This window comes from Pelmatolapia mariae, linkage group LG18 (genome assembly GCF_036321145.2).
Source record: "Pelmatolapia mariae isolate MD_Pm_ZW linkage group LG18, Pm_UMD_F_2, whole genome shotgun sequence".
In the NCBI taxonomy this organism is placed as follows: Eukaryota; Metazoa; Chordata; class Actinopteri; order Cichliformes; family Cichlidae; genus Pelmatolapia; species Pelmatolapia mariae.
The window spans coordinates 9,966,743-9,986,803 of NC_086243.1; the positions used below are offsets into that span (position 1 = coordinate 9,966,743).

Below are 20,061 nucleotides of genomic sequence, written 5' to 3' on the forward strand. Positions count from 1 at the left end.
CAATGATGCGGCTACAACCATCTTTTATGTAGTCAGTACTTCAAACATCCATGTGTCAATCAATTTGGGGTTTCTTCAGGATGTAGCTGAAGCATAAAGTGAATAGCTTGTCTAACTGACCACTAAAATGAAAGGCGGTTTTTATTATTCTTTAAAAAGATTGCCTAATAAATGACCAGAGATGTTTCTAAGGTTTCTCATGACCAATAGGACATGCTTTTAGAAAGACTTGAATAGCAGTTGTTAGCTGTAATGTATTTTAACTGATGAGGCTTTTTAGTGTGACTATAAAAATTCCACCTTTATACTGAATACGGTTGGTAAGCAGTCAAGAAAGTTCATATACAGTTCTCATGTATTACAATTATTGCTCACAATTATTATTGAAATTTTTGTGCGTTTTTTTCTTTTTAAGTGAGTCTCGCTGCTGCTTTGCTACACCAAATTTTATGTGTCAAATCCCATTTTAACCCCTGGGTGTAGCTACTTACATTATGTAGCGACTAAGAAAATGCGATTTGTTGAATTTACCAACTTTACCTGTTTCATACAGAATCAAATTTGTTTATTCAAATATGCATATAATACTGCAGTTCTGATATAATTATTTTATGTTTACCTTCCAACACATTTCAAAGAGGGAGTAATCACCTTGAATCCTATCTACTTGCCTTCAAAACTAATGATCAAACACAATGATTGTCTGTAGAGATTCTACATCGGGGGAAAAAACCTGAAGGTTACAGGCCCGGTGAGCAGGTTCGTGTGGATAGTGAAGTCCTCTACACAATGTAATTTCACTTGCTACTCTGCTGATTTGAAGAAAATGCTCTGAGCACGAGCAACAGGAGCAGCCTTGGAGCAACGCTCGGTGCTAAAACAGCATCACCAAGGCAACCTTGCAGAGCAAATTACATGAATTGTGTGCAAATGCCAAGCGAACGATCAGGAGAGATGGACTGAAAGGGCAGTGATCAGGATGCACGAGTATATTTAACAGAGCTTTATCACATGTGGCTCCATAAATACTTGAGTAGTAATCAAATCTGGATACAATCTTCCATAATAATGCATTTAACTTTTTTTAAGCTTTAATTCTAAGAAAAAAATATTGCATTAACTGATCAGGAATTATAACCTGTATAAAAAGAAGTAATGAACTGGAAACCAGAAGGCTTAGGCTACCACGGAAAACAAGTAAAATGGATCAATTATTTCCTTACTGAAGGAAAAAAACAAGCCTTAACTTCTTCAGCTAACACCATTCTGCTTTCACTCTCCACCAAAGACCCATTAGCCCACTGCTATCGGTCAGTGAGACAGGACAGGAGGGGCTACGCAGCTTGTGCAGCAGCTGAACGATTTGGCGAGTCAGCCACCTGGCAGAGAGACAGTGTTGGGTGGGGCAGGGGGCTAAAGTAAGTTGGCTGGAGGCTGGATATGAGCAATTAGGAACAGCCTGGATCTGGCAGAAGGCACGCTGTGGTGGGTGGAGGTGAGGGAGGCCAATGGGGAAAGGTCGGGATCAACTTGAAAATAAATGGACAAATGCGGTGGGGGGGGGGTAAAAGAGTGAAGTAGGACAAAGGCTGAGAAAACGAGGTCAGAAATATAGAAGCAGATTTCCTTTTTTCTTTTTCTGTGGAAAGATGGTAAATGCATGAGTGTGTGGATGACACAGAATGAGTGGATATGCTCAGTATGAGTTAAGTTTAAGAATCCCTTATTTCCTTATATTTTCTAGTGCATATACCAGTTTACCTTTTAAACCTCAGATACCTTCTCTGTGTATGCAGTTGTATTTCAAGTAGATTTGTCTTACACCTCCTTTACTAAACATACAGTGACAGAGTAGAAAGTATCAGCACCAGCTCTAATCATTCTTTTCTTATATAACAAAATGTTATTTTTGTTGCATAATTGATTATCTTAGATTCTTCTACATGTTTCATACATCATGAAATAGAAATATGGTAAATTATACAATGACTCCAAAAATTGTTAGAGATTTTATTCGTTTCATTTAAAAAACCTGGATTTCATTTACAGATGTCCATTTTGTGCAAAATAATTCCTCAAAAACCCTCAAATGCAATTCTTACAGACAGATTAGGGCACATTGAGATTGTGAATACATTATTATAGAAATTAAAGGATCAGCATGTGAGTATTTCCATAATTTGAACTGGCTGTGAATAGTTCACACATCACGTTAGGCTTAAAGAACCGACATAATCACAGAACCGCGCAGTGTGCTCTGATATCAAAGCTGCAGCTGGAAATGAAACTTAATGGACTTTCAACACCAAGCATGTCAAAGTATTTGACAAATCATCGGTCAGTTAGTTCAATTCAACAGGCAGATTTCAGTTTTTCCAACAAATTTGCGTTTAACATGAAGAAGACAGCCAAGGCTCTCACAGCTTGGCCTTCCCTGGTGCAATCTGCAGGTTCTGGAGCTTCATAGCCATGCCCATGTTCCCAGCGACCTTCAGCTTTCCCTTGAAGAACGCCTGATGGTAAAGCAGTTAAGCATGAGGAAATTTTAATTTTCTAATATCACTTAAAAAGTAGTGGTAGGTTTTCAATGACATTTTGTTTCAGTCTAACAAAATTTCAAATTGGAATCATTATCATCATCACTTAAAAAAAATACCAATGCATTTAAAACCTTAAATCTAAGGTTTCTGGCTAAGTAGAAGAGTTACTACTATTTTTGATATCCAGCATTATCATGATCTTTGTGGATCCTATGCCTGTTTTTACGCGTGTTTCAATGCTCATTGGCCTGTGCGCTGCAGGGAGTAGTTCAATATATACAAAGGCACTGATGTCTAATTGATGGGTGGATATGGCTGCACTGGAACAAAAGCATTAAACTTTGAAACTGACATTCACTCTATCAATATTAAATGTGAGGCCAGCACTCTATGCAAGCCTGGTAGTGAGAATTTAAAACCATTTTAGGAATTCCCCTGAAAAAAAAATCCCAAAAAAAAATCACTGCAAATAGATTCAATACTGTAAACAAACAGCAATCAGACAGTAGTATTTGACCTACTACAGGCGCAGACAACTCTTACAGAAAACAAATTCTCTCTATGACACAACAGATGGGTTAGCTGCCCCAAAAACCTGCAGCAGAACGGAGCAGATTTTGTCTGCTGGTGGATGACGGTAGTCTGTCGGGTAGACACCAACTGAGGGAATTCAAAACGCCTTCCTGCCAAATCTGTTTGGGTCAACTAAACAAACGCGCGGGGTGCATGTTCCTGTTTTGGATCGCTTCCATTGGGGGCTGACGTAAAAGCTGTCAAACTCTGCTGTCACACTACAGTAAAAATAGGACGGCAACCTACTGGCGATTAGGGGGGGGGGGAGGAAGAAGAAAAAAACCCTCCAAAACAACATATCTATACACAGTCTGAGTTTATAATGTAATATCATCTTCCAGGATAGAAGTTATGAAATCCAGGTGGTGATTTTATACCTGTTAATCTCTAATCTGGAGTCTAACGTGCTCCACAGCTGTTACCATGGTGATGTGCCTCAGTAAGAAGTGAACCACCTTCAGAAAACCCATGAAGTTACCTGGATAAGACGAAATCCTCCTTAATAGTACCGGCCTCAGACCAAGTCAACCAAACTGCAGATGTAAAAGCATCTTCACAGCACTTAGAAAAGTTGAAAGAGGAGATCTAGCCTCTCCAGCTCCTCTTCAGAAACTGTAGATCTCAGTTTCCTAATTCTCAGTTTTCATCACTCAGCAAATCTGCCTGAATTGCCTGCAGGCAGCTCAAAATGCTGCTGATTGTCCATCCCATTGAGCAGCCATACAGCCTCATATCACTCCATTACTAACGTCCCTTCCCTGGCGCCTTGCAGCATTTAGGATCCTGTATGAAGTCCTTGGTCCTATCTACAGACTACTGCATTACAGTGAGGTTCCCTCATATGCAGCTGAGCAATTTCACTGCTCATCTCGCTCATGCAGGTCAAGCAATCTAAAAATCTACAAGTTCGTTCTGCACACCTGCCTGCAGTCACACGGTCACTGAGCATCAGAGGGAGGGTCGCCTGCTCCCACCAGGTTTACCAATTCTGTGGACTCTTAAAAGTTTGTTTACTTATGCATTTCAGCAACTTTTCATGCTTGTGTTCTGCCTTTGTGCGGTCTACATTTTGTCTTTTGATTCTTGTACTTCTCTTAAAAAGTTGGTTTGAATAATTTAATTATGCAGTTTTGTTATGCAACATTTTTGTGCGCTTTAAATTCTTTCATATTTTTACAGCGTAGATTATTTCATATCAAAGACAATTCCTGTCTTTGTAAAGTGCTGTATAAATAAATTAATAAATAAATAAATACTGTTTAATTGCAGTTCACAATAAATAAACTAACTCTAATGTAATATAAATAAATAAATGCTTTACTGTAAAAATGTTAGGAGCCCCACAGCATGAATTCACTTTTACAGTCAATGTAAAAATATAAGATATCCTTTCCCTTACTTAGACAAATAAACTTTATTTATAGTCATTATTATGCACACACCGTTTGTGGGTTCAGCTTTCCTGTCATCAGATCCAGCAGATCCTCGTCACTCAAGGATAATGTGCAGTCTGCCTTTTTACCTAAAACAAAACATTAAAAGATGCATTTATTATTTATCTGGCCAACGGCATTTCAGGTGACCCAAAACTAAAAATCTGCTCACACAAAAACAACTAACGACAACCACTCGAGAGAACATCTCGCATATTCTACACTGAAGGAAGCAGCACGGAGGAATGTTTGTCTCCGCAATGGTTCTAGTATAGAAAGCACACTTGGCATTTCCATAACACTGCACTGATCAGCCACAACAATAAAACAGGCAGGAGGAGTGAATAATTATCTCATTACTGCGGCGCCAGTCGAGGGCTGATGTAAAGAATAAGATGTGACTGCTCCCTTACTGCCTTTGAACAACAAGAATATAAGCAGAAAGTCACAGCCACAGTTGGCTGCACAGCCATAAATCCAAGGCCAGAAGTGACTACACTGGCCATGAGAGAGTCAGAGCTCAACCATCGAGCATGGAAGAGGTCTGATGAGTCATATTTCCGTTTACTAAGAAAGAGATAGCAGCACTAGAGGCGGCATAATGCTCTGAGCAATGTTCTCCTGGGAAATCTTGCTTTAATGCTCATGCCATTAATGCATATTCATCTGACCACATTTACCCCTTTATTACCACTTATATTCCCTGATGGCAGTGGCATCTTTCAGCAGGATAATGCACCCTTCCACACTGCCTCCACACACAATACTGTTTAGCGATGGTGGCGTCTTAACCCAATAGAGCACAGGTGCCAAACATGAGGCTCTGAGGGCCAAAATTGTGCGGGCAAAGACTCCAATCCGGCCGACTGGACAGCTGGGATAGATATGAAAGCATGAATTTTTAACTTTAACAGTATTTTTATAAGTTTTCCAGCTTTTCCATCCATGGTTATTCATACTACCGTACACCACAGTAACAGAAAACAATTAACAATTTCTATTTCTGCTTTTTATTTTTTACTTTCTAGTGATTCAACAAAAACTTTGTTTTCTAATTACAGGACAGTCTGGGCAGTGAGCTACCAGAACTTCCTCTGCAGTTTTACACATTTGTTTCTTTCTATTTAAGCCTGAAGAGTCGTGGCAGCAGATTTCTTTCATTTAGTAGAGCCAAACCTCTTTCTTATGCAGAAAAACTGAGACGTACTGCTGAGGCTGCACTTCCTTTTCTATTACTAGAGTATCTCAGGGAATAAAATATATAGGTAAACTTCTTTACACTGACAAGGCCAGTTCCACTGGTCTGGCTCACTCAAGGTCAAAGTGGGCTGTATGTGGTCCGCCATGTAAAATGAGTTTGACTTTCCTGCAATAGAGCACCTGTAAGATGAGCTGGAAAAACAAACCCAATCCACAGAGGCTTCGCTTCACAGCTCACAGAAGCTTTTGACTCAAAGCAGATTCTTTGAGTCTGTTACCACAGGACACCTTCAGAGACACAATATTAGGCAGGAAGCTTTAATGACTTGGCTGACCGAGGCATCCATTCAGTGCAATTTGTTTCACAGCTCAGAAAGCATTATGACTCACTCTTTCTATATTGCATAACTTAATATACTACTTTCTACTGTTAAAACACAATATATTCTGTTTCCATCATGCTTGAGCAAATAAAGATGGTGGACAGCTGAAATATAAAAACTGAAATTAGATGGGGGGCACCATGTTTAAATCAGTCCAATAAGGGGAGATGATAATGCAAATTAAACCCTGTTCAGTCTTCAAAGTAAGACTGACCACACTGCCTCAAAATCTCCTCTGTCAGCTTCATTAAAGATGTTATTAGAGCTATCTGAGAGCTGCAGTATCCTAAAATCTAGTGCAACTTTCAGTAAAAACAGCACAGCAGTGTGCTTGCAGAAGTTCAAATCTGGTCCTGCAAACCAGCAAGAAAACATTCAAGTTTACTGGGTTTAACAAGCCTGTTGTTACCACTCATCGGTTCAGCTTTTTATGTGCAAGAGAACTTCTTTAACTGTTGTTATGATTGCAGCGGTTTTCAACTTTTGCTCCTAACCTAACTTTTAAACTAGTGCAGTAATGTTGGACCATAACGGAGGGAAAAAAAATGCATATTGCAAACCTTTGAGTGGAACAGCTTGTACATCTTAGATTTCCCTGAACATTTCTTTCTTTTTTCAAAACATTCAGTCGTATGGACAGAGTGGTGATTCAGAAATAATGGCTTGGAAGTAGCGAGCATTACAGGGGAGACCATCAAATGATGAGATGCCCATTTACCAGGATGTGCCTATGAGTACGAATGCTACGTGTGTGTGTGTGTGTGTGTGTCTGTGCAGAAATCAGCTTGTAAAATAAAAAAGTCAGAATGCAGCTCTTCTAGCAGGACCTCTTTTGCACACATCAGGTCATTATTGGAATTAAGCTTGTTTGTTTTCATTTGGTTCATGTTTTGACGTCCCCTGTAGCAAATGCATTTAAATCTACATTTTAAGGCGGATAATGAAGTAGCTGAAACATTTTCACTGCTTCAGCTACTTAATTTATCTCACTGGAGAGTTTTGTGGTAGTTCTTCACAACTGCAGAAGTATCAAGCGAATTCAGCCTAAACTTTAAAACAACAAATACCACCAAATCACAGCCTTTCCATTTTACCTCCAGCACTCCCCTGCAATCTTCCACAACGATATCTACTGAAGATTAATAGTTTTTTGAAACCTCTATTTATTGTAGGGGACTGAACACATTTCTTTTTGAGCCTCGGAGAAAAAGAGCAGAACACTTTCACTCCCACAATACAAGAGAGATATCACAAGTTAAAAAGGCGACGCTCCGAGGTGTTTGCAGGCTCCTCAGAAAATAATAAAGCCTTTTGAAACGCTCTCTGAAGTCTTCAGACAATGAGGGCTTTCCTGACAGAGATGTGAAACTAAATCAAGATCAGCCACAATCGCAGCAGTTCGGGTGATTTTTATCTGCAAGCTGTTTTGCACCCCAACTCTACCCAAGCCCTTCTCCATGCTGCTGCTGCTGTTCTTAAACTTTACATGTACACAAGAAGAAGGACAGGGAGGTCCAAGAACAGAGCCATACCTCCCAAATATAAAGTACTGCAGACAGGAATAATTCTGAATTAACTTGTCTTTAAGTTTGACAGAGATTTTGTCAGTATTAAAAGCGTATCTCTGACAAGACCAATAGTGAAAAGGTGCATAACGCAAAGACAAGGATCGTGATATAAACATCAACTCTTCCTCCCATTAAGCTGATGTTTGACGACCTCCCCTCTACCCTTAATGATGAGTTTTGACACCTCACTATATATCAATAGAGATGTGGAGTGACAGTCATTAGAAAAGTGGGTTTTTCCAAGGATAGCTGCATAGGCAGAGACCACCTTCACTAACTTCTGATGCAAACCCAGCAGGCCTGAAATATGACAGAAACCGCTCAGGTCAGAACAAAGCTTCAAGGGTTCTTCCTAGCAGACCTTATCCTAAGGGTGTAAAGACTTACAAAATAATGATAATTAATCAGCTGCAAGCAAAATATCAAGAGTGTTACAGGACTTTAACAACAGCCTCACATACCTGGGTCGTTTGTGACAGAACCGTTACCATTTTTCACGTCAACAATCCAGGTCGCCTCTTTCCCACCAGGGCCGTCCTTCACTTTAAATGCAAACACTCCACCAATCTTCTTAACAAGTTGCGCTCCCTCCTGCAACAACAGGGTTTGAGTTCCTTTTAATAAATGTTTGCATACAGTAGGTGTAGACAGGCAGCAACAGCCCACACAGTGCAAATTAAATTCTACAGCCATCTATTTGTTATACACACAGCTTGACATGAATAGTTTAGATCATGTTTCGTGGTTTCGCCTGAGAAAACCTCTCAAACTCCACGGTCCTGATGGTGACCAGAATAATACACCACCACATCTGATTGAAATGGTTGTGCAGCTATAATTATTAAGCAGTTTCTGTCGCCTGTAAATCATCTGAATCTGTCAGGATTCAGATGATTTAACATGTAAAAGTGTGACAATAAAGAATACCCTACAGTTTACAGAGAATGTCTGTCTTCTCATTCTTCTCATTATTTAACCATACGAGTCCTGGCAGCTAATACAACAGAAATTTATGGACCAGCTAGCTGAGAAGTTTTGTTCCAGCTCATTAACTTTCTGTACTACGTGGATTTAACCACAATAAAAATAATCTCACCAGCACAGATCTGATGCTCTTGAAATTCATGTTGCATTATGGCATGCGTGTTAGCTTAGTTAACACTGAACCGTCAGCTTACACCAAACTCACAGATCTCAAAAACAACCCAAAGTATTCTGGGAAGAAGTGAGAACATCATTCAGAAGTCTGTTCCTTGAACCCAATGCTTGTAGACATGGATGAAACTAAAGTTTCCCCCAGAGTAACTGGTTCTCATATTCCACTCATGCGCACTTCTTTTTTAAAAATGTAACATCTGAGGGAGCGAGGGGTCACAGGCAGGACTGAGCAGAATGCTCATCTTTACACGCTCAGAGAAACTGAACGGAGCACTTTTTAATCACATCAGTTAAACTTGCGGGATATTGATGAGGTCAGTTAAGTAGCACAGTTGTAGCTACTTTGGTATTAATGAAATTAACTGTTGCACCAGATGGGCAACAATGAGGCAAACCACTGACATTTTATCTGACTGTTTTTACACTATTTTTGCATTTGGCTAGGATCAGTGTCACTACTGGTAGCATGAGGCGATACCTGCACCCTACAGAGGTTCCACAGGTAGTCCGCCCCCTCCAGAGTGGCACATCAACACGTGCAATTGGCAGAAGGTTGGCTGAGTCTCCCAGCACTGTCTCAAGATCATGGAAGGGATTCAAGGGGACAGGCAGTTACTCTAGGAGAGCTGGACCAGTATCTGCTCCTTTGTGCTCGGAGGAACAGGATGACCACTGCCAGAGACAAAATTGTCCTGTGCTTTTTTTTTTTCATTTTCTTCCCCACTTTGATTTTCAGGGTGTCTTTGAATTCAACCCTCTGTAGGTTGATCATTTTCAGTTCCATGTGGCATCCCTTTATTACCCAGTCCATATCAGTATAGATATCCAGCATGATTTCCTTCCCCATTGAGATCGGGTGTGTTTTCAAAGTGTTCCTTGATTTTTTTTTAGCAGTGAATATCCTCCACATTTAAGAAGATACTGCTGCCATACATCATTACTGTGGAGTGGCTCTCCTCTGCACCAAGACCCAAAGTGTCAGCCAACTCCATGAGCATGTTTTTAGCAAACACATCAACATGAAACAAGCAAAAATAGTTTCTTGTGCAGTGGAAAAAGTCCTTACTGCGATGCACATATATAGAAAATCACAGTTAGGTAGGCGTTCAAGCACCTTTCTCTGCATTGTAACTCAAGCAGGTAATAGCCTCGCTAATGCACACAATTACTGATACCACCTAATTTCTTCTGTTATGTCAAAGCACGATTAAAAGCCTTGAACACCGAGTACAAGTTCTTTCAAACCAACATCATCACACACGCTTCACACAAACACACCGTCAGTGTTTAAGACTTTGTATCTTTTTAAACACGTTAATTGCAGCATATCCAAAGCACAACATATATCACATGTGTCATACTGCTTTAAATTTGCTCTACAAATTCAGTTTACATTGCCGCAACACCGTATAAATAAACCTTTTTGCAACTATGAGGTCGTGCGTGTGAGTTTCATATCAACAAACTGTGATTTAATTTATAAGAAAAGCAAAATAGACCAATGTATGAAACACGTTTTTATTAGAGGCTTGTGGTCATGTTTACATGTCACGCAACTATCAATAAAGACAAAGAATAAAGAAGAAAATCTAATACATGAATGGATTTAACTGGATGCACACTCATCAAGTCTATAAGAGCAGACACAGAGTGGCTAATTGAAAATATCACAGTGACATGCTGTCACTAATAGGCAACCGCCTGCTGTGACACTACCTACCTGCTGTAGATGTTTTTCAATCTCTTTGAAGACAGGATAAGCTTTAAACCCTTCCAGACCGCTGCCTGAGCTGGTGAGAACTGCACCCACGCGGGACCTGAAGGAAGAAGAAAAAAAACAAAAAAAACTGATGTATGAGTTAAAGATTTCCTTTAGAACCTACCTCGGCAAATTATTCTTTAAGATAAGAAGTGAAAATGCTCCTTGCTGTATGAGGGGTATCCAAGTGAACTAATAACAAATCATTGGCAACTTCCTGCTCACCTCGCCTCCTCTGGGAAACCCATCTTGTAAAGTGTGACAACCACTGCTCCTCCCAAGCCAATGTTGTGCTGCAAGGCCACTTTTGCCCCAGAGACCTGCCTTCGCCCGGCCATCCCTCGGAGCTGCCAGCATAGCTCTGCACACTGGGCCAGACCTGTGAAAAGGTGAGCACATGGTAAACATGTTTAACCAAGTTCACCTCCTAGATCACACAGACTTTTAATTTAAGAAAAATTATTATTTACCACGTGACATGAAAGTGAAGGTTATTATTATTATTATTATTATCATCATCATGATTTTTTTAGATCATTTTTAAGATGGTCTGTTTTAATTATGCTAAAATGAATTTTCATTTTTTTGGCTTGCAAATTTTTTTATGCCTTTGTGCGACTTAATAATGAACATAAGGATACACTTAAGTATTCAAAAGTATTTACACACAGTAAAATCATCATTAATGTAAAGTATCATAGCTGGAAAGTTATTAAGAAACCTGTACACCCACAGAAAATGAATCCCAAAAGTAACTGTAACAACATACCATACAAAACGTAACAGGTTCAGGACAAAGAAGCTGTTTCGCTGGATTTTCAAAATATCTACAGGTTGCAGTAACAAGAAGGGAAAAGCTGCAGTCAATATTTATTTTACAATTCTTACTGAGAGGGGTGACAAAATGACTCCTAATCTGTGAACTTGCTCCCTAATCTCACCAGTGGCAGCTCCAGCACCAACCAATGCTACAGCTAAGCATTTCATCCCATCTGCTTAACGAGCTTTCGCATTTCTCCATTATCCCAATGAGCTAAGGAACTTAAGGCTAAAAGACCATGGTGCATCTCTCACATTCTGCGGCACTCGCCTAATTCTTTTTCATGTGGACTTCTGTGAGAGTGTGACTTTGCTTGAATGCCAGTTGGAAAAATTACCACATGGTTCAAATTGGCACTTCATCAGTGAAGAGCCTGAGGGCATCTTGTCAGATCCATAATTTTCATCCAATGTAAAAAAAACCCCGTCACGCTCAAGACTGTTTGTTGTCACGCCCCCCTCAAATATAAACTCATCTGCAGTAAATTCCCTCCCAAAAGCTCTTTCATAGTACCAAATTGTCGTCAAAAGCCATTTGATTTAATGAAGGATAAAAGGGTGTGGTCATTCACCAAATACTTCAACCTATGAAATAGTGACATCTCAAGGTCACTGGATGAGATGTCTACACATTAAAAACTAAATAAATAAATAAAATATATATCACATCCTCCTGAGGTGTAGGTTGCTTCAGGCAATTAGCTGTCAGCATCTCTGCTCACAGTGTTACTGGGGGAAGAGGTCAGAGATTTACAAGCAAGATTTAGAGCAACACCATGGATCAGACAGAGCTTAGCTGAGTGGGGCACTCGCACGCTGGGAGTGTGACCCAGGAGACACAGGGAGTATTGATGATATGGGCAGGGCGAAGTAATGGAAAAAAAATACAAGCAATACAATTGAGATGATAAGTCCAAGAAATTTGGTAAATACGGGTGAAGTGATTAATGGCGTTCGCACTGTTTGGCCTGGTTATCTGTCCTTAGCGAGTGCATTTTTGCATGTTTGAGTCCATTACAGACGCTGGGCGAGCCAGCTGCACTGTTTGCTCAGTCTTGTCCCCCAACGATTTAAAACGCAGAGAGATTACAGGGGAAGCTTGCCAAAGTCACAGCCGGCTGCTCTCTCACATGCAGGCTTATGATCACTTTTACCCAGTGTCAGTGTAGGTGGCCGTTACTGCAAGACACATGCCACCTGGTGGGCACGGTGGAAATCGCTTGTCAAAGTTTTCAAAGTGCATTCGGAGAAAACACTTGTTTGTTAAGCCTGATTTGGGAAGACAAAACACACGTGGCTACAGGACGTTTTTAGTTCAAACTTGTAGTAGCTGCTTTAGATCGGGGTGGGATCTTGTTCACACCATAAACTGTACCGAGACCACCTCCTCCAAAAGGTCTCTGTGTGGTTGTTATGGTCTGCACCCGAGTGCAATTACTGTGTTAAACCTGTACAAACAAAACACGAAAAAGTGGGAAAACAAACCCGAGTTCGATTTAAACTGACTAAACACCACAGATGTGAAAAGCCCCTTAGATTCTTAAAGGACCGTTCATTTTTCCTTTTGTCTGCAAGTAATCTTACAGCAGGTCTTTGTTTTATAAGTAAGATAATCATAAAACAGAGAACATTTAAGCATTTGCTCATTTAAAGGTTCGTTTTTTTGTTATTTATTTACTCTTAGTTTAACCGAGTTGAAGCAATGAGACTAAAACTGCCTTACACACAATAAGAAATTAATGAACTATAAAATCACGATTGCCCATGCCTTTACGATTCAGGATCAGTTATTTAAGTGGGTAAGTCTACTAACTTAGCACAGTCGTCTTTTTGTCTTTGGTTTGCTAAATGGTGTTACAGAGAATGCATATACATAACTTTACTGGTTGTACTGATCAGTCAAAAAAAAAGCTACATTCAGACACTCACACATCCACTTTGGCTACATCATCTGCCTTGTTCATCTTTAAAAATCTTTATAAATTTCTAATAAAATGGTTTGCTCCTTGTTTTGTAAAATATGGCACTTTGCTGCAAGAATACCTGTCCATGTTTGTGACATGCCCATTTTTATGTGAACGTCCTCATAGCTAAACTGATCTACTGAGTTTATAACCATCTTCGTGGATCGTGATTTTAAGTAAGTGAAGCTGGATAAAGAAAAAGTATCCTCGGTATGTTGAACTTGCTTTGTCTTCTAAACCTGCTTTATGGAACTTGTTAAACACATTTTCAGGACACCAAACAAGTTATATAACAACAATTATCCCAAATGGTCAAAGTAGCTTTTTTATATTTCATCACTTACAAATGATTTGCATCAAGAGTCTGAGTCTCTTCTTACCTGTGGCACCAAGAGGATGTCCTTTAGAGATGAGGCCACCACTGGGATTGATCACAAACTTGCCTCCATATGTGTTGTCCCCTCTGTCAATCAGTTCTCCAGCTTTACCTGTAGAAACGGTACATTTAACTTCTTAAAAAGTAATTTATCTGTATGCGTACATCCATGTGAAGTAACATGACCTCACTGATACTGCACTACAAGATCATCTGGGCAGTTCAGTAAAGCTGAATTAGCCGTCATTAAATTTAGATTTACAAAGTTTGGGAATTGTATCAAAATCATTTAAGTTCCTTTGCTGCCAGTATGGTCATTAAACAACACTGCCACCTGCTGCTCAGTCAACGCAACATACCTTAACGTATCACCAGGGACAATTCAGGGGAAACACTGACATAAATTGTGATAGAGGCTCAACATATGGAGAATACATCAAAGTGTGAGGAGATGCAGTCTTACCCTCTGGACACAACCCCAAGGCCTCATACGTGATGAGCTCATTGGCTGAGAAGCAGTCGTGCAGCTCGACCACATCAACGTCACTTGGCTTCAGACCAGCGGCCTGGAAACACTTCTTAGCCGCCAGCCGGGACATGTCATACCCCACCTGGAAAGGAAAAGTGTTTGTCACCATCAACCCAATTATTTGTTTGTTGTCACCAGTGTACGTGTCAATAACTTTCAATTTCAGATTTCTTGCCATTTTAATGCAGCTGTTCTCTTCAAATGTGGATGCCAGGTCGGTCACCATCTCCTGGGCCACGATCTCCACCGCCTGGTTCTGCAGGTGGTATTTCCTGACAAAGGGCTCGCTGGCCAAAACTGCTGCTCCAGCACCATCTGATGTAGGGCTGAGAGGAAAAGAAGACAAGAAAAAAAAAGAAAAAAGAGGCATGGTTGTCAGAAAGTGAAATGATTATCAGTAACCGATGATAAGAAACTGTACTTCAATCAACACTTGTGTAACTGTGCCAGTTTCTTACCAGCACTGCAGGAGCGTAAGAAAGTCAAACACCTTCCTGGATTTCATCACCTGCTCCAGACTGTACTCATCCTGGAACTGGGAGTACCTGCGTGTAAAAACACTCAAATATTTACACCCTCGTTTGAACAAAAGAAGACCAATATGAACGCCGAATGCGGTCAGCTGTGTCTTACGGGTTATTGGTGGAATGTTTGTGGTTTTTCCAGGCAATCTTGGCAAAGTGTTCTGGCTTTGTGCCTAAAAGAGAATCAAAAATACTGCAAACACCGTAGAGAAAATGCCATAATGTAAAATGATGACAACAATGAAGATTTTACAATAACATTCCTAATGTAGTCTGTAGGAATTGCTTTGTTTGGATGATATGTTTACCATATTTCTCCATATGCTCCCTGCCGGCATTTCCAAACATCTGTGGTGCTGCTGGCGCTGCTGCCATCCCATAGCGGTTGATCATCACCTCCATGTGCTTGTCTACGGGATTTGTCCTATCCATGTACTTCAAAAAAAAAAAGAAAAAAAAAAGATTCCAATAACAGACTAAAATTACCTTCCACATACGGGATCTCTAGTTCCAGAAGGATATCTGGAATTATGTGACATTTTCTAGAAATTTTTAGTCTGTCTCTCCCGGTTTGGCCCTGATATGGATTTGTAAAGACAGGAAGTGAAATCTAAATCTTTACCCATCGTGCAATGGTAAACAATCCTTTGCAAAATCTTTAGATCCAGGTCTGAATTGACTCCAAAAGTTAATCACAAAGTTGGGCACAGCCCCACATCTGGTAATGAATTAACCAAACTACAAGTAAACCACGTAATGACCTTGTCCACAGTTATTAGAAGTCAGTAGAAAATGCTAATCTCCACTCTCCACTGTGATTGTACAAAGGTAAACGGTATGAGCAGAAAGAAGGATCGCAGTTGCTGAATTGCATTCTTTTATTGCCCGATGCTTTTTATCAGCCATTGGACTTTAACAATTGAAACACAAAACTTGGCAGCCCCCAAAACAGTGGACAAAAAGTCCCCAGAGGCCAAGTCAATAGATGACAGTGACCGGGCTTTACACATGCAAAAACCCAGATAATGCTTTCCTTTTAACAGCTTTCATTTTCAGTAAGAGGTTTCTCTGTATTATGTGACCTCAGCTGATTTTTCTCCCCCCTCTCATCCATCTGGCAAAATTTCAGCCAAGTCAAACGTGAAAGATTGCAAAATAGTTTTAGTGCAGCAAATGCAGAGAGGGCTGACTAGGGGGTAAAAAATGTTAAAACATACAACGTGATCAATTCCTGGATGAATGTGCATACCTTTGCAGACAGAGAGCCCCTCTCCATCTTCTCAAACCCAAGAGCAAGCACACAATCAGAAAGACCTGCAAGAAAATATTAAAGGCAGTGAATAAAACTACTGATTATAGACTGCGCTGAAAAGAATATGCAGGTTTGAGTCGGGTGATTTGATTTTTACGCTTAATTCTCTCCTGATGCAGCCCTGAAGGGCCTCGTCTCTCCTCCGGAGACTGAACTGGGGATCTTTCGCTTGTTATACACCATCGAGCCACAGTAACATTTCAATACTTTGAATAATTAGAATCCAAAGAAGCCACTGTTTATCAAGTTTCACTGTTAAAACCTCCTGGCTGACTCACCTCCCTGGACCAGCTGGCGTGCCATGAAGAGAGCAGTGGAACCTGTGGAGCAGTTGTTGTTGACGTTGATAATGGGGATGCCGGTCAGACCCAGGCTGTGGTAAATGGCCCTTTGTCCACATGTGGAGTCACCTGGAACAGAGAGGTAGGATGAGATGCTACTCTTCACTTATTTTACTTTAACTGTGCTGAAAAGTACATGAAAGAGATTTAAGAAGAAAAAAAAAAGGGGGGCATAAAACAGGAAAAATAAAGAATTCACATATACAGCAAAGTAGACAATGTGAATGCACATACTATATTGTTAAAAAAATATATATGTACACACACACACACACACACACATTTATATATTTATTTGACGTTTTACCATAGACGTATCCTACGCAAGCTTGTTCAATGGCAGAATATGGGATTCCTGCATCTGCTAGAGCCCTTTCACCTAAAATAGGATGTAGAGATACGGCAATAAAACTTATTACATGTTTTATAACAGCACAAAAACAATAAATATCAAGATCTGATATCTGTGAATGACCAATAATCTGTAAAGATCAGCACCTGCTTCCTTAACCATATCAGGATAGTCACCTTCCCGAGCTCCAGGCTTGTCAAACTGCAGCAAACACATGCACAAAAAAACTCAGGTCAGTGCCACTAAAGTCTGATTCAAGATTTAATTTTCAAAACAACTTTTAAACATTTTATTAAGTGTGGAGAAGTCTACAGTCACTCTGCTGATGCAACCTAAACATGCACCAGGCAGCCAGAACATTAAAACCACTGACAGGTGAATAATACTCATCATCCTGTTATAATCCAATGAATGTTCTGTTGGAAAACCTGAAGTCCTGACACTCATGTAGATGTTGCTCTAAAGCTTTTTGTACCACCTGACCAAACATTGCTGCAGAGCAAGCACACACCTCCTCCATAGCAATGGCGCTCCCCAACAGCAGCAGCTTCCCCCAGCAAGACAGAGTGCCCAGATGCACTGCAGAATGGCTCAAAATCAAGAACTTCTTAACTTCTAATCTGACTTTCTAATGACCCATTAAATACATGGGTGTATAAACCAATATATTTGATTTATACATGCCTCCTGCTGCAGGCAGGTTTCATGATGTGAACAGACTTTAAAACACAAACAAGGACAAAGAGCAGATAAAAAGGCTGAGGTGGCATAATTGTAATTAATGTCATTAATGCACAGAGGCATAAAATGATAGAAAATGCTTTGTGTGCACAGTGCAATACCTCAACATAAGCAAATATACCCTTCTCCACCAACATCACAGTGAGGGACTTATTTAACTTTTCAGGGACCTGAAAACATGAGGCTCGTTCAGGTTTGGAGGTAGAAGCAGCTTTTGGAATTGAAGTGTCCATCTTTAGCAGCATGCCGGAGAGAAGACCTTTGGCACAGTTTGTAATGCTGTTGACCGTGAACGGTGGACTCCACGTTTAGTCTCAGCGAGTACTGAATACAAACCAGACCTACTGCCATCACACTCACGAAAGTTGGGTAGTTTTTAAAATGTAAACATGAACTACAGCAATTTGACTTCACTTCGGCTAACTTAGCTAGCTAGCCTTTCAAAGTGTACTGACAGCTATGACACAGGAGGTTTTTTTTTTTTTACACCTTTGGACACACCATGAGCACAAATAAGCCCGACAGTCCCCAACACCGCGGATTTTGACCCAACTTTCCCAATGAGAGCAGAAAAGTCCCAGCTTAAGGTTTTAGGTGGACCGCACTGAAAGAACCGAAATCTTGGTTTAGGTAATCATGCTAGCCTCTCCGCTACACAGCGCCGTTTCTCGCTGTTTTACAGAGCAGCAGTGTGATAAACTGCTAAAAAATAAAGTAAGATTACCTTAGTCATGCCAACTCCTATGACAAATACTCTGTTCTTCTTTCCAGGTGCCATGGTGCTTCTCTGAGTCCACTCACACAAGTGACGTGAAAATCCGTGAACACGGCGTAGTAACTGGGACATAAACGATCCTCAGCGTGGTGGCTCCTGATGTGACCAATGAGAACCCGCGGTGAGAAACATAAACACGGAGAGCAGCGGGCCTGACAGCAGCGGGTACAGCAAAGATCGTCTATGCACAAGGAGGTGTGTCACTCTGTGGGAATACAATACCATTAGTAATAAGTTAGAATAAAGCTCTTAAACATCTAAACAAAAGCGACTTTTCTATAAATATGCCTCCTCAAACATAACGTCCACCAGATTGATAGCACTGCATATATATACACAACTACCGTGAGGTTTTTTTATGGTTAAATATTGGAAGTTTAAGAACTCACAAGCCTGTGTCCCCTGTGATCATTTGACCTTTATCGTTTGCGTTTGATAACTTTTTGTAAGGTGTTGTCGGACTAAATCGTTATGCTATGTTGCTATATCGTTATGCGAAAAAGTCATTTCCGATATTTAAACCGTTGTAAATGACTTTTTGGCCTATAGTCCATCAAATATGCCTCTCATGTTTAATAACAAGTTATTTTGAGCCACGTCCTGTCACAAGGTAGAAACTGGAGTTTTTCCACAAACTAACGCTTATGTATCCTTTATTTATGCAAGGTAAAATGTGTCACTGATATTAAATATGTCTTTTTTAAGAGCGATGTGCAGAAACAAATATATCACAATTCTACAGTTATTTTAAGTGGTCAAAAAGTACCGAACTGATAATAATACAGAACACAGACCTGTTACATCAATGCAAAGTCATAAGGATGCTTGCAAAAAGGTCTTTTTTTAAATTCTTATATTTAACCCCTTTAGAAATCCTGTTGACTACAACCTATTTACAGACATAAGCAAAGATATTAGACATAAAAAACACATACAAACATCAGTTTTTGACACAAAGCAGCCTTATAGTTAAGCTGGAGTTTTGTTTTACTTTTACATACCTAGGTAAGTCACTTTAAGTGTAGCTTTTTATTATTTCAAAAGTACATGCATGTGCAGATATGAAGTAGCAACTGATCACACTGAGCCACGCGTCTACTGTGAGATAAATCCTGACAGGGGAAATTTGTTGGAAGTTTGCAGCACTCTGCAGGTACACAATGAGACCTCTTCAGTGATTGATACTTTCCTTTGATAAATTCACCCACAATGGGTCCTTGTCTCAATCTGTATTGTCTATAAAGTCCAATTTAACAAAAGAAAAGGATTTGCATGTTTTTCATGTAGAGTTGCATTTTAATTTAATTCCCAAGGTTTGACGGTACTTGTCTTTTTGTTAAACTCTGAAGTGAGTCATACACAATTTTCTGATAATTACACAAAATGTGTGGAGGACATTTCAAAGTGTATTCTTCATTAGCATCCTTAGCATATAATGTGAAGTACCTCATACTACACATCGTCAGTCTTGTATTGCTGTTTGAGGAGCAAAAGCAAAGAAAAACCTCAATTCAAAATGTTCATCCTTCAATTTTATTGAGGGACTGAAAAAAAAACAACCAAAAAAAACCCATCCTCTTAGCATATTGATCAATCCAAGACGTGTACAACAACCTGTTGCCTTAATCCGCACACCTTAATGTTCGTCATCAACCAAAGCGCCGAACACATCTCCGTGTCGAGGCATTCCCCGTCGCCAGGAATTGGGGCAGAG

General features: G+C 40.0%; 1 protein-coding gene across 1 annotated transcript; it reads right to left on the bottom strand.

Annotated features, from left to right (window-relative positions):
• Positions 1–1,996: 1,996 nt before the first annotated feature.
• Positions 1,997–20,051, bottom strand: scp2a (sterol carrier protein 2a). Its single transcript, XM_063461907.2, has 17 exons — positions 19,983–20,051; positions 18,297–18,443; positions 16,978–17,032; positions 16,787–16,858; positions 16,417–16,548; positions 16,076–16,140; positions 15,135–15,261; positions 14,936–14,999; positions 14,761–14,847; positions 14,478–14,628; positions 14,237–14,384; positions 13,778–13,885; positions 10,840–10,993; positions 10,576–10,672; positions 8,159–8,288; positions 4,556–4,635; positions 1,997–2,513 (listed from the first exon to the last, which is right to left on the bottom strand). The coding sequence occupies exons 2-17, from the start codon at positions 18,417–18,419 to the stop codon at positions 2,418–2,420; spliced, it is 1,689 nt and encodes a 562-aa protein (XP_063317977.1). The 5' UTR covers positions 18,420–18,443; positions 19,983–20,051; the 3' UTR covers positions 1,997–2,417.
• Positions 20,052–20,061: the final 10 nt, after the last annotated feature.